A 13,001-nucleotide genomic window follows, 5' to 3' on the forward strand; every position below is an offset into this window, starting at 1 on the left:
TAAATTACTTGATTCCTTCATAAATTAGTTTCGAAGCAATTTCATTCTTTATCGTTCATACTTCTACATTGATTTTATTATTGTAGCTGCTTCAAGAAATTACATTTTCTGGATCGTTTTTCTTTTGTTTCTCGATGGCTGCAACTTTATAGGTTTCCTAGATGAGATTTCATTTCAGGAAGATGAATTCGCTTTGTTTTCAAGGAGAATATTACCACAGACGCTATACAATAAATGAAATTCGAGTCTCTCGAACGAATATATTCAAACATTACACTTCGCTACTTAACGTTCGCAAAATTTTCGAGCAACTGAAGAGTTATAATTTTTCACGACAACGATTTCCGAAATGCGACTTCCTTGACCTGGCAACGATTTAAATAACAAGAAATAAATTGCATAGCAACAAGAATCAAATGACAAGTAGTAGACAATATTGTAATATTAATTTTGCGATGTGATGACAGTAATACAGATTTTTTTTTTTTTTTAAATTCTGAAACAGACGAATATTGGCAGTCTTATAAATTGATGTATTTTGTGTGTGGATGCATCATTTATATAAAGAAAAGTCAGACTTTTAAAGCTTTTATTTATTGAAATTTCATAGCAAAATGAATTTTTAATTTTTACTCTCAAAATGAGTGCAATATTTTAAACTTGAAGTAATACTAAAACAGAACAGTTCTAATAAAAGTTAGTTTACTAGAACATATAGAATGCAGCATTTTTCCCATCTTTGTTTATCGTATTCATTTACTTCCAATTTATATATTTATGCTCATTTTTATCGTTGGAATTCCTTAAAATGGCTGTGACAGAATCAGAGGCCAAAAATTTGATTCAACGTTAGATGGTTGTAATTACGGTTGTAATTTCAAACTGGTGGGTGATTTCTTACTGTTGAAACCAGTGGTGGCTCGTGGTTTGAAATCGTGGGGGTGCTGCAACTTTCGAAATATACCTACACACTACAAATACGTGTTTGGATAAAACATCAAAATTATGGTAAAAATTAAAAAAAAAACATGAAAAATATAGTTTATTATCGATAAAATTATATAGTTTAGTATAATTCAAAATTACTTAAAAATAAAATCCATTCCTTTAATTGTAATTAAAGGAATGGATTTACAATTTTTGGACATTACAATTAAATCCTTTAATTGTAATCTCCAAATATTTAAAGAGACGGAGTATACACGATAATCACTACGAACACTCTACTACTGGCGCAAAATGCATATAAACAACAGTGGAACTGCGCGACGGACAGTGCCGTATTACGCTAATAGCTCGCATCTCACTATGACGTGCATATGCTTGCGCGTGTAACAATATGACACTGTGGTAAACACAGTGCTGCTAGCGTCCTTCGCCCTCGTAAGTGCTACAAGATGGATTTTTATTATTTTTTATACAAAATAAGAGAATTATATAGGATTGTTGATGATAAAATTAAATATTACAAGCAAATATAAATAAATTAATAAATATATTTATATATCGAGAAAAATTGGGGGGTGCCGCAGTTCCGCAGTGCCTATGCACGAGCCACCCCTGGTTGAAACCATTAGGGCCAGTATATTTTGTCTGTTAACTCTTCTAGCAGGTCGGTCTATTTTGCAAAGAAAACTATCCTTGTTTCCAGGAATCCTTCCACCTCCCTATGACCCGGCTTATCTTCAGTTGAAATCTTTTTAGAAAAATCGTTTTCATTCTACATCGGAATCCAGGTTTTTCTAACTAAACGGCAAATGTTGCTTAATCTTGCGAATGTACTATGCAAGCACTCACTAAGAAGCCTAGTAATTTTTTTTTTCTGAAATCCTTCAAACGTTGGCTACATGCATTTTTTCTTTATCTTTGTACATGTGTCATCCTTTTCTGGTGATGTGGTTGATAAAAATAAACGTTATGAAATAAACTCTTGCGATAAAAACTGCAAGAGTTTTTATCGCATATTTCATTAATTTGTAATGTATTACAACAGTTTCAACGGATTCTGACAGAAAAAAAAATACAAACATGCGAACTAGATTTCTTAGTGGCTAATTTGGCTCTTCAGTTGTTTAGAATAACGTTCTTACATCCAGACAGATTGCTATTCTAATCAAAGCTGCATTGGATGACAAAACTACCTTACAAAAGCGCAGTTTTGTGTACTGGACTCACTGAAATATTAAATCAAATGACAGCTCGTTGCTTGACTGCCAAACACGTTGACTCCAGCTGCACATACTCCAGTCTTGTTTCTCTCGCGAGGTGGCAGCAGCACTCCCTAGAGCAAGGTTTCCCAAACTATGTTCCGCGGAAGGTGAATAAGTGTTCCGCGAGAAGTTCTCCTGGAATTTGTCATTTTAGTTTTCTAAGCATTTTTCATGAATAAATATTTCATAGTGGAAATATTCCGAGGAGAATAATATTCGTGAATATGTCGAAAAGCTCGGACTCAGAACGTCTAATAACATCTGTGTATCGTTAATTTTCACACATCGAAACATTTGGGCAAGGGAATACCGCTGTTATGACTGGTCATAAAAATAGCCTGCAAGCGGATTATAACAATGGGCGGCGTATCCTCTGTTCTCAAAACTGAAAGAAATAACATTTGTGTTTGCAAATGTTAGTGATCAATCAGCATGGAAGTATAAAGAAAATTTTTCCACTAAAATTGAAGATCAAGGTAGTCTGTATCCGGTTCTCAAATCTCGTAATACTGAATACTTTCTTCGCAAGTTTGTATGTAGGGTGAAAGTTTTGAAACCGTAGTGCCGTGATTTTTTAAAAGTAATAGGCCTACAGATTTAAATTTTAACATGCATAAGAGACAAGGGACTTTGTTTAATTTTAGCATTAAGAAATCTCTTATTTGTAGGTGTTTGTGACGCAACAGATAGTGAGTCATTCACCACCAGCCTACAAAGCGATCTCCAGGATGTACAAAGGGAGGGGGAAACTACCAGCACACAGGAGAAAAAGTCTGCATTCACTCGTAAGTACTTATAATAATATGATAAATTTCGGTGATCTAAGGGAATAAAAGGCGTTAGCGAATTTATTATTTATTTTGGTGATCAGAATGGGATATGTCAATGAAAATCAGCACAAATTAATTTAATGATGTTTATGTTTAATTAATGTTTAATCAATTATTAATTAATAATTAATGATCAATTATTAATTAATAATAAAAATCAGCTAAATTAACAATTAATTATCACTTAATACATTACAAAATAACCAAGGTGTTCCGTGAAAATTTCAGGATTTGTGAAGTGTTCCGTTATAGAAAAAAGTTTGGGAAACGCTGCCCTAGAGTCGCATGACAAATGAAGACACACTTCACGTGTTTGTAAATGTTCGTTTACAAGAAAATATTAACAAAGTATATTTATAATGGAAACATTTAAAATTCTCATTACAGTTTATTATTATTTTATTTATTTATTATTATTATTATTATGTTTTTTTTATATAGGAATGTGCTTTAATAGGATAACATTATCGATATAAGCAGCTTTCCTTTAACTATTTCTTTCTTGATTTTATTCAGATATTAACTTTATTATCCCGATCTTGTATTGAACACAAGTTATCACAATTTAGTAACAGTTGTTGACCTACTTACTATACAACATAGCAAAAAAATAGCAGTAAAATTAATTATTAATTTTTAATTTAGATCCTGAATTAGAGAATACATTTGGCTGTTTTTTAATTAAACTGGAGAAAATAAAACGAAACATTATTAAACTGTCTGAATGATCATGACTGGCATTCAATTCTGATTGCCTGTTCAACTTCTGTTTATTATTTTGTTTTCGCAAGCACGTTTCGACATTCTGTAGTCGTTTGCAAAACTAGATTAGAAGCGTTTTTCTGTGATTTTCTTTTCTTTTCTTTTTTTTTTTTTGATGTCGCAAGAATTGCAAATTATGCAACTTGCAGTTAAGCTGTGAGGTGTATTTCCTCAATAAGAAAGCTTTGAAATAAATGGCGAATTGTCAATAGTTCTAATCTGCCTACAACTACAGCAAAGAACTTTATAAAAAGTGTAATAGTAGTCTTATCGGGCGGTCCATCCAATATTTTGAGTCCCACCTAGTATCCTGGGTTATAAATTTGTCTTTAGTATATAAATAGAATAACATAAATAAATAAATATACAAATGGAGGAGTAGGCGAGGCTGTTCAGTCCTAACTAACCTTTGAAGATTGGTGGACATCCAATAATTAATATCTGACTATTAAAGAATTTAAACTGGTCATTAATAGTTTTAATAGATATTTAGAAAGGAGAGAGAGAGAGAGCAGACAACTGCCGCCATCAAGCAGTCCCTAACACTATACAATAGTCTGAAATACGTTGAGTTCTACTGCGATTTTCTTGTGTCGTGGGATGAAAAACATGCCAGAGATGGACAAACTCGCAAAACTAATCGAAGAAAGGCTTACGAAAAGTTGCTCTAGATATCAACTAGAATTAAACCCTTAACAGTTTTTATTCTAGCGACACCTAACGCTACGGATGCAAACGCCATTTTCGCAGCATTTTTACGTGATGTAAAAAAAAAAAGCCATTTTTACATCATAGACATTTTGATGTAAAAATACTCAGAATTACTGCATGTCCTATCCTGGTTTATCCTGGTTTATTCTCAATATTCGTTTCTCAGGCAACGATTCATCATAGTTGGCAGTGTGCCTTCTTCACTAGTTGACATTTATGTAAAATGTCGACAGTCGGTGACAAACACGAGAGCGTTTGGAAAATTATGGATAAATTATCGCAACCCTTCTGATACGGCAGACTGCTCGCAAGTCTTTCCGCACCATTTAAACTCCCGTTACATTTCGTCGAATTCCATTAAGAAATTTAATCTGTTTTCTTACGTTTTACGCATCCTTGCATCTGTTAAGGAGAAGACGAATGCCGATTCTGATTACTGCTAACTTTAGTATGGAAAACTCTGGAGTCCTTCGAAATCATGGGGTCAGGCGACCTCCAGGATTAAAGAATTAATAGTAATATTCGTGTAATTTGGAATCTCGAGTAAAATAAATGATGATACATTTGAAGGAATGCATCTATAAATAAGGACTCATATAATTACGTATAATGTACATAAAAGTGAAAAACTCAGAGAGAGAGAGAGAGAGAGAGAGAGAGAGAGAGAGAGAGAGAGAGACACGTAATAACGAACAGGATAATTAATTCACACTAGAGAGCGCTGCAGTTGGTCATCCATTTTAAGTTTATTCATTATTAATTGTTGCGAATGCAGTTTATTATCTGTGTTTGAAATCAGTTCGTTACGTTACCTGGATTTACTGCTGTGCAAAATGCGACGGTAAGGATTTCTTATCAGTATAATCTAGAATTATTGTAGAGTGTAGAATGTTTATATTAATAGGCAGATATAGAATTCTACACCCTTCACAGCATTTTTTTTATGCACATTATTTTTATGCACTTTTCTAAAGCAAAATTTGCTATCCACATAACACGGAATCAGAATTGGTTTCGTGATATACTTCCAAGTTCGGATAAGTCATTCTTTCTAACTCATCATTAAAAAAAAAAAAAAGCAAGACAATTATATTTTAAAATCAGTTTATGACCATAAAACACAATTTTGACAGAAGAGAGGATTATGGATATTTATGGTTAGGGACATTTCCACAGGTTATTTATGGTCGATGTCAGGAAGAACACTACGCTGTGAAACATGGTTCCATTTATCAAAGAGACAGCTTTTGGAAAACAAGGCCAAGAAGAGGTTACTTATAGTATTTTGAAGTAAATCATAGTTAGCCAAATTTGTCACATATTGTCTAGCTGTGGTTTGGCCTATAATGTAGTTTTAGTATCGTGAATCACAATGCATCCAAGAGAGAAAATTTTTGACAATGCATTTATGAACATCCTATACATCAATGCTTCTCAACCTATACATGCTAAAGGAAAATGCATTTATAATTTATCAATTTAACATAGAAAAATAGTCCAGAATACGTAACATGCTTCTATTCGTCCAGAACTCCATAAAATATTATTATTTTTAACATTTATCAATATATATATCTTTTGATAAATAGGAATTAATGATTTCTAAGATAAATGATATAAGCAACTTCAGTAAGATTATATTCTTTTTTCAAGCCCTCTAAAAGTTAAATTCATTAAATTATTAATTTAAGAGAAAATAAATACTTACAAAAGTACAGACTCGGTGGAGAGTCCTCTAAGCACTGCGTAAGAGACGATTAGAGGCAAAGGCACACCTAAAAATATTAGCATTTGCTTAGATGCCATCAGGTAGATTCAACGATAAATGGTATTTGAACATTAAATACATAATTTAAATAATTTATGCAAATAATCTTGGCTGGTCAATGGGCAACGTTAGTATCGACCAAGCTACGAAGGGTTGCCAGAGCAAGGATCCCATTACATTCTAGACATAGAAGCCAATGTCTAGGTTATACGTCTCAGCATATTTTATTATCCGCAACTAATCGAAGTCTGACTCAAAACATCTCGCCACCTAACCAGTTCTTCTTTTCAGCAGAACTGTAGATATTTTTATTTTGTTATTGCTTGTATAAAATGCATATCAAATTTGTTATTCAAGGTATTTCTCAATGAACAACATTGAATTGTGATAAACTGCTCCAGTATTCTTAAAGGCACTAATGGTATGATTAATATTTCAAATATTAATTTACAATATAATTTATTCTAATACATTCATTATAATTTGATGGCTGCAATAGTGATTTATTCCAGACAGTCTGTTATTATTAATTGCTAGAAACCAACCGATTTTCGTTTAGTTTTCTGCAAGCAGTGATAGCGCCTCCACGCATAGACAGTTGCGAGAAATCCAATAAAAATGTGTGGCGAAACAAATATAGTCGATGATAAACCAGTGTGTAGATATTTTTCTTGCCACGTTTATTTACACTCTTACGCTAAATCTAGGCTACACGTTTGGTAATTTACAACGTTACTAATCACTCATTCTTTAAAATAACATATATTTACAAAGCGTGTCATGTTTAGGGTGAGAGTGTGAATAATTTGTATAATATGGTATACCGGTATATAATAACGAGGAATTTGTCTCCAGTCTTACTAATCACACCCGCCACGTGTACTCGCCACTTGACAAACCAACTGAACACATTGCCGTTTGTAAACTGTAATGCACAAATAATCTTTTTTTAAGCACAAATTATAACTTATTTTTCTCGTTTGTCGATGTCAGTTAAATAAAAGGAGAGAACCAGATGGCGTAACAGCTGATGGCGTAACGGACTTTAAACAAAAGTTAAGAAAGTTTTCACTCAACGAATAGTCGCATATTTGGAAGATAAAAAAAAATTACCAGCTGTCGTTAAAAAAAGAAACCTTCTTAGGAGAACCCGATAAGTTCCTTTTATATAAATAATAAAGGAATTCTCAAGTTTAAAGTACAGACAAAGTTGCCCCAGTGGCACACTCAGCACAAACTATTACGCCACACAGACCCGGAAAAACCTGCCGTCAACGAGGTGTGTCGAACGTTATTCAGTTGAAATCCTCGTTACTGACTGGAAGTCGAAATCGTTGTATTGAAGAAAAGCCCTTAAAAGGCTACATTTTGGTGATCCTGGTATTTGGGGGAGGGGGGGGGGAGAGAAGGAAAATAACGACGGTCCACAGCTGCATTTTAAGTAATGTAGTATCAAGACAGTTCTTAACAAAGGTAAACCAATAGTTTATTTTCGTTACCTTTGTTTTTTTATTTCTGTTTTTTAAACCTGTTCTATACATTTCAGTGCACCATTTATTTATTTTTTCTTAAAAAAAACAAAGGTAACGAAAATAAAGATTTGGTTTACCTTTGTTAAGAAACTATTTTCTTAACAAAGTTTTCTTACTTTCCCCAGAGTAAGGAAAAGTACTCCTCTCTATTAATATTGCAGTATATTTAACCCTCGGGGACTCGCAGCTGATCTGACAGATGCATGCAAAATGTTTATTATTAATATTCTTACACAATTCAGTGTATAGCTTGGAGGTCATGAGTAGCTGTGCATTCATGTTACGAGTGATATTCGTTACTGTTTTTTTTTTTTTTTTGCTGTCAGTTTGGTTTAACACTGTTATGCAAACGTGTGTGATATTTGACAGTAAATTGTATCTGAGAGATACCGCGACCTCCGATGTCAGTATAGTATGGTTTAGTTGTTTTTTTTTTAATTTTTTGTTCAATAATTTCTAGATTGTAACTGAAAATAAATAAACCATCATGTATTACTGAAATAGAGAGCAAAGGCTTATTTATCATGCATGTCCTCTAGGAGATGTGCTTTATTCCATCATTTACATTATGGAAAATACTAAGGAAAGTGATCTGGAGCTTACTCCACCTTTACTACGAGTTGCCCATAAGGTTGCTTATGCTTGCATCCGCCGAAACGTTTAGTTTCTACATATTCGGCACAAAACGTAGTTTCTATATTCAGCTATGAAATAATGTTCGATTCAATATCCAATTAATTTGCTCCATCATGTATTATATTTGCAGTGTTTTTTCATTATGTTTCTTTCTTTTTCTTTCTCAGATATACTGCGACCTACGCTGCGAGCTCCCGAGGGTTAAGAGTGGTTAATGCGATGTTTGAAACTTATATTTATTATTGTATATACAATGCATTTATTTTAAACTTGAATATCATTGGAGCCCGAAACATATCTTTTTGGTGATGATCCTGTTGATTCTCTATCAGTGATACGTAAAAGATTAAAATTTAAAATTTTCTTATGCTTATCTAATTACCTATGATTTTTTTAAAAGTTTTTATAGTTAAAGGAATTAACTATATTCATATTACTGACGACGCCCTTAGGCAGCGGATATATACAAGCCTTCCCTTCACACGAATCACGGCATACCATTACGAATGGTAGTGGAGGAATTTACTACGATGTGTTTAGTTCTTCCAGTTCTAAACTTGAATGCTCAGTACATTCTTCATCATGGCTTTCCATTCTTCTCTATCTATCTATTCATTTCCCACGTAGAAAGAGAAGAATGGAATAAATAAATGAATTATTGTGGACTTATGGAATGTCAAAACACTCTGCGGAATCAAATGCATATTGCCCGTTAGGTTATCCACATGTTTCGCTATTTCACTTATGTAAACACTGTAGATAAGTTTAAATAGTTTGTTTCAATATTAGTCAAATTATCTTGCGTTTTAGCTGAGTTTATTGCCCAAAGTTTATTGCCAGAAGCATAGCGCTTAACACAAGTTAGATGAATTATCGCCGTGTGTCACAGTTCTCAACGTTCGTACACAAAGTAACGCGAGGATAGTTTATTGGTGTTGTTCATTTTCTTCGTTACTTACTTAATGAATGGTTCCAAGTTTGAGAGTGTGGCAGTTAAATTTGGGTGAGTTTACGTTGCTGTCATGAGATAATAAATTTAACAATTAAGGAAATGATCGCACATTGCGTTTTTTTAATGCTCTTCTTGAATTGCGATTGAACTTTGCTATTCAAGAATACTATTCTTGAATAGCGAAGTTCCAGAATAGAATACTATTCTTGAATACTTCTAATATTCAGTTTTTGGCATATATATATATATATATAATGAAGACTTAATTTTGTTTTGTCTTAATTTTCTATTCAAGTGGTCGAACTAAAGAGAAAAATTTTAATAGTGAGCCTAAGTTACTAAATTTATTTAAATTCCATCAATCCATGGAGGAATTATTATGAGTATCATTTGGAGACGTTTAGTCAATAAAAACGGTCCACTCGTGGGGAAAAAATTTTAAAACAATATTATAAATCCAAATGGTTTCGCTAAGAAACGGGGATTATAACGGGAAAATGTTACCAAGTCCTAAGCTTGAAGCTTGGGACTTGTTGCTTGAAGATTGAATCATTTTGAGTACTGCAAGATTTGTCGAATAAACAAGAGGAATGGAATGGACTTTCATCAACAAATTGGCGGGTAGGATTTGAGGTTAGTGAAAGAAGGTCATTTATGTACTAGACGAAAAACGCGGACCTCTGTGTTACTTCCACACTGACATAGAAATCCAAAGAGAGGAAACCATCTACTACGCTACTCGAACAATCTGAGAGAGAATTTGCGGTCCATTTGCAAAGGGCAGAATGTAAACCATAAGAGGGGAATCTGCTGAAAAGACGAGGCCTATGACAAACCTGATGAACACATTAGAAATGTTAAGGACAGCCACATCAGTTTCTTTAAAACCTTTCTGAGGCTTGTGTCCAAAGATGGATAAGGATTGCTAGCAGATCTGCTGTGAATTGAACTGTGACACACGGCGATAATTCATCTAACTTGTGTTAAGCGCTATGCTTCTGGCAATAAACTTTGGGCAATAAACTCAGCTAAAACGCAAGATAATTTGACTAATATTGAAACAAACTATTTAAACTTATCTACAGTGTTTACATAAGTGAAATAGCGAAACATGTGGATAACCTAACGGACAATAAGCATTTGATTCCGCAGAGTGTTTTGACATTCCATAAGTCCACAATAATTCATTTATTCATTTCATTCCTCTCTTTCTGCATAGGAAATGAATAGATAGAGATGAATAGAAAAGACTGTACTGAGTGAAGTGTAGAACTGGAAGAACTAAACACATCGTACTACAAGTAGAGAAATCCATTTATAGTAACTAATTAATTTGTGGATAGAGCATCCATAGCTCAGTCTGTATAGACAAATCCTTTGGTTGGAGAAATCTGAGTTCGAATCCCATCTGGTTCCTTCACACCTTCAATTGAAAAGTCCTTTTTTCTACTGAAGGTCAGTTAGATTTTGCAGGTTTTTCATTTCCGGAACCTCAAGTTTTTCGTCCAGCAACTATGCAAACCAGCATCAGAACGCAATTTACAGAAAATGCATTACAACCAATAATAATATATTGGTTTCATAAGATGGCGCTAAACGTCCGTGTGGGCATCCTGAAAGTTGTATCGTAATAGCTAATAATAAATTGTGGATTTTTAAGTAGCAAAGAAGTTGACCGAGAGAGAGAAGAAATTTCACCGATTAGTATCAGCAACGTACAGAAAAAGGCTGATTGTTGTAAAAAGCAGGAGGTAAATATTTTTGATTTGGATACATACATACATACATACATCTTCAAGGCCCACCTTTCCTAATTGGGTTGTGGGGGAAAACAGCTGCAAGAGGAACTTCCAATGGTCACAGTCCTCTGCCACCAAGCTCAGGTGTTCTGGTGGGATTCCCAAACGTGTCCACCCAAGGTTTTGGATATAATCTATCCAGCGAGTCCTTGACCTTCCACGTGGCCTCCCACTCTCTGGCTTGGCAAAGAGGGGCCTGCTGAGGGAGCCTCTCCTGTTGCATTCTGACCAGGTGCCCATACCAACGTAACTGTGATCTCTCAACACGGAGAAGCAACGGTTGAGTATTGAGTGTTCCCAAATTTCAGAGCTTCTGAGTCTGTCGAGTCTTGTCAACCCCGCAACCCCTCGAAGGAACCTCATTTCAGCCGCTTGGATTCGTGTCCGCATTCTTTCGGTCATTACCCAACTCTCATTACCATAGGTGAGGATGGGGATATAGACTGTATTGAAGACAGCCAGCTTTGCCTTCTGGCTTAACTCCAGCTTCAATACTACCGAACGGCCAAGCTTCCATAATATTGAGCTAGCTAAGCCGATTCGAGTATCTAGCTCTACATCCCATTTTCCATCATCGTGAATATGGACCCAAGGTATTTAAACTTCTCCACCTGCCTCATTGGGACTCCACTTACATGTAGAGTGCACTGGGATGGTTGTCTTGAGACCACAAATGTTTCAGTTTTGGCCACACTGATCTTCATTCCGGCGTCTGCACAAACAGCTACAAACCTATCCAGGGTCCGCTGGAGGTAATCTGTGGAAGAGCTAAGCAGAACTAGGTTATCTGGAAAAAGCAGAAGTCCAATGCTACATCTTCAAATCCTGACACACTCACTGCCTCGGCTGTGCTTATCAATCCAGTCCATAAATATGAAAAGGAGGGGTGACAGAACACATCCTTGGCGGAGGCCAACAGAGACTGTGAAAGGTTCAGACTTTGTGCTGTTTACCCTGACACAAAACTCTGGGCATTCGTACAGGGACTAGATGGCAGCTCATAGTTGGTCATCCACTCCATACTCCTGTACTACTTGCCAAAGCTTATCCCGAGGAACTCAGTCATATGCCTTCTCCAAGTCCACAAAACATGTGTAGACATTCTTGGCATATTCTCAAGATTTCTCAAAGACTTGCGTTAAAGCGAAAATTTGGTCAGTTGTGCTTCTACCAGGATGAAAGCCACATTGTTCTTCCTGGAACTTTACCTCAACTATGCTCCTGCACCGTCTTTCCAAGCACCTAGCATACACTTTCCCAGGCAGGCTGAGCAGAGAGATTTCACGATAGTTACTGCAATCATTCTGGTCTGCCTTCTTGAAGACTGGTATTATTATGCCTGTCTGCCAATGCTTTAATGCACGCCCAGATATCCAAGCAGCCTGACACACTCGAGTCAGCCAGAGAACACCGTCTCGATTTAAGGCTTTTAGCATTTCGGGCCGAATTTCATCATCGCCAGCAGCCTTGCCCGATTTTAGCGATTTTATTTCTAAATGAATCCCTTCTGCTGTAAGCCTAGCCATTGCCCCGATCTGCGTCTCTTGGATGTCCACAACTGCTGGGCCACACGGGTTAAGAAGGCTCTCAAAGTATTCCTTCCATCTGTGGAGGATATCCTTCTCGGTTGTTAAAAGTGCACAATCAGAGGCCTTAATTGCCCTTGATGTGCACGATATCCTCCCTCGAAGGCGGCGGATGGTCTGCCAGAATACTTTGTTTGCATTTGCATAGGATAAGTCTAATATCTCTCCAAAGGATTCCCAAGCCTTCTGCTTTGCTGTCTTTACTGCCACAGCAG

At 35.5% G+C, this 13,001-nt stretch overlaps 1 protein-coding gene across 1 annotated transcript in view; it reads right to left on the reverse strand.

Annotated features, from left to right (window-relative positions):
* The window catches only part of LOC150105491 (calcitonin gene-related peptide type 1 receptor-like), a 99,006-nt gene that overhangs the window by 23,612 nt on the left and 62,393 nt on the right, over positions 1-13,001 (reverse strand). Inside the window, exon 11 of the mRNA XM_090393971.1 lies at positions 6,222-6,288. Coding sequence (XP_090250097.1) covers positions 6,222-6,288 — 67 coding nt within the window. The remainder of the gene's footprint in view (positions 1-6,221; positions 6,289-13,001) is intronic.

The sequence above is a fragment of the Typopeltis vanoorti genome, chromosome 6, assembly GCF_054136105.1.
Source record: "Typopeltis vanoorti isolate ZY-2024b chromosome 6, IOZ_Tvanoo_1.0, whole genome shotgun sequence".
Lineage (NCBI taxonomy): Eukaryota > Metazoa > Arthropoda > Arachnida > Uropygi > Thelyphonidae > Typopeltis > Typopeltis vanoorti.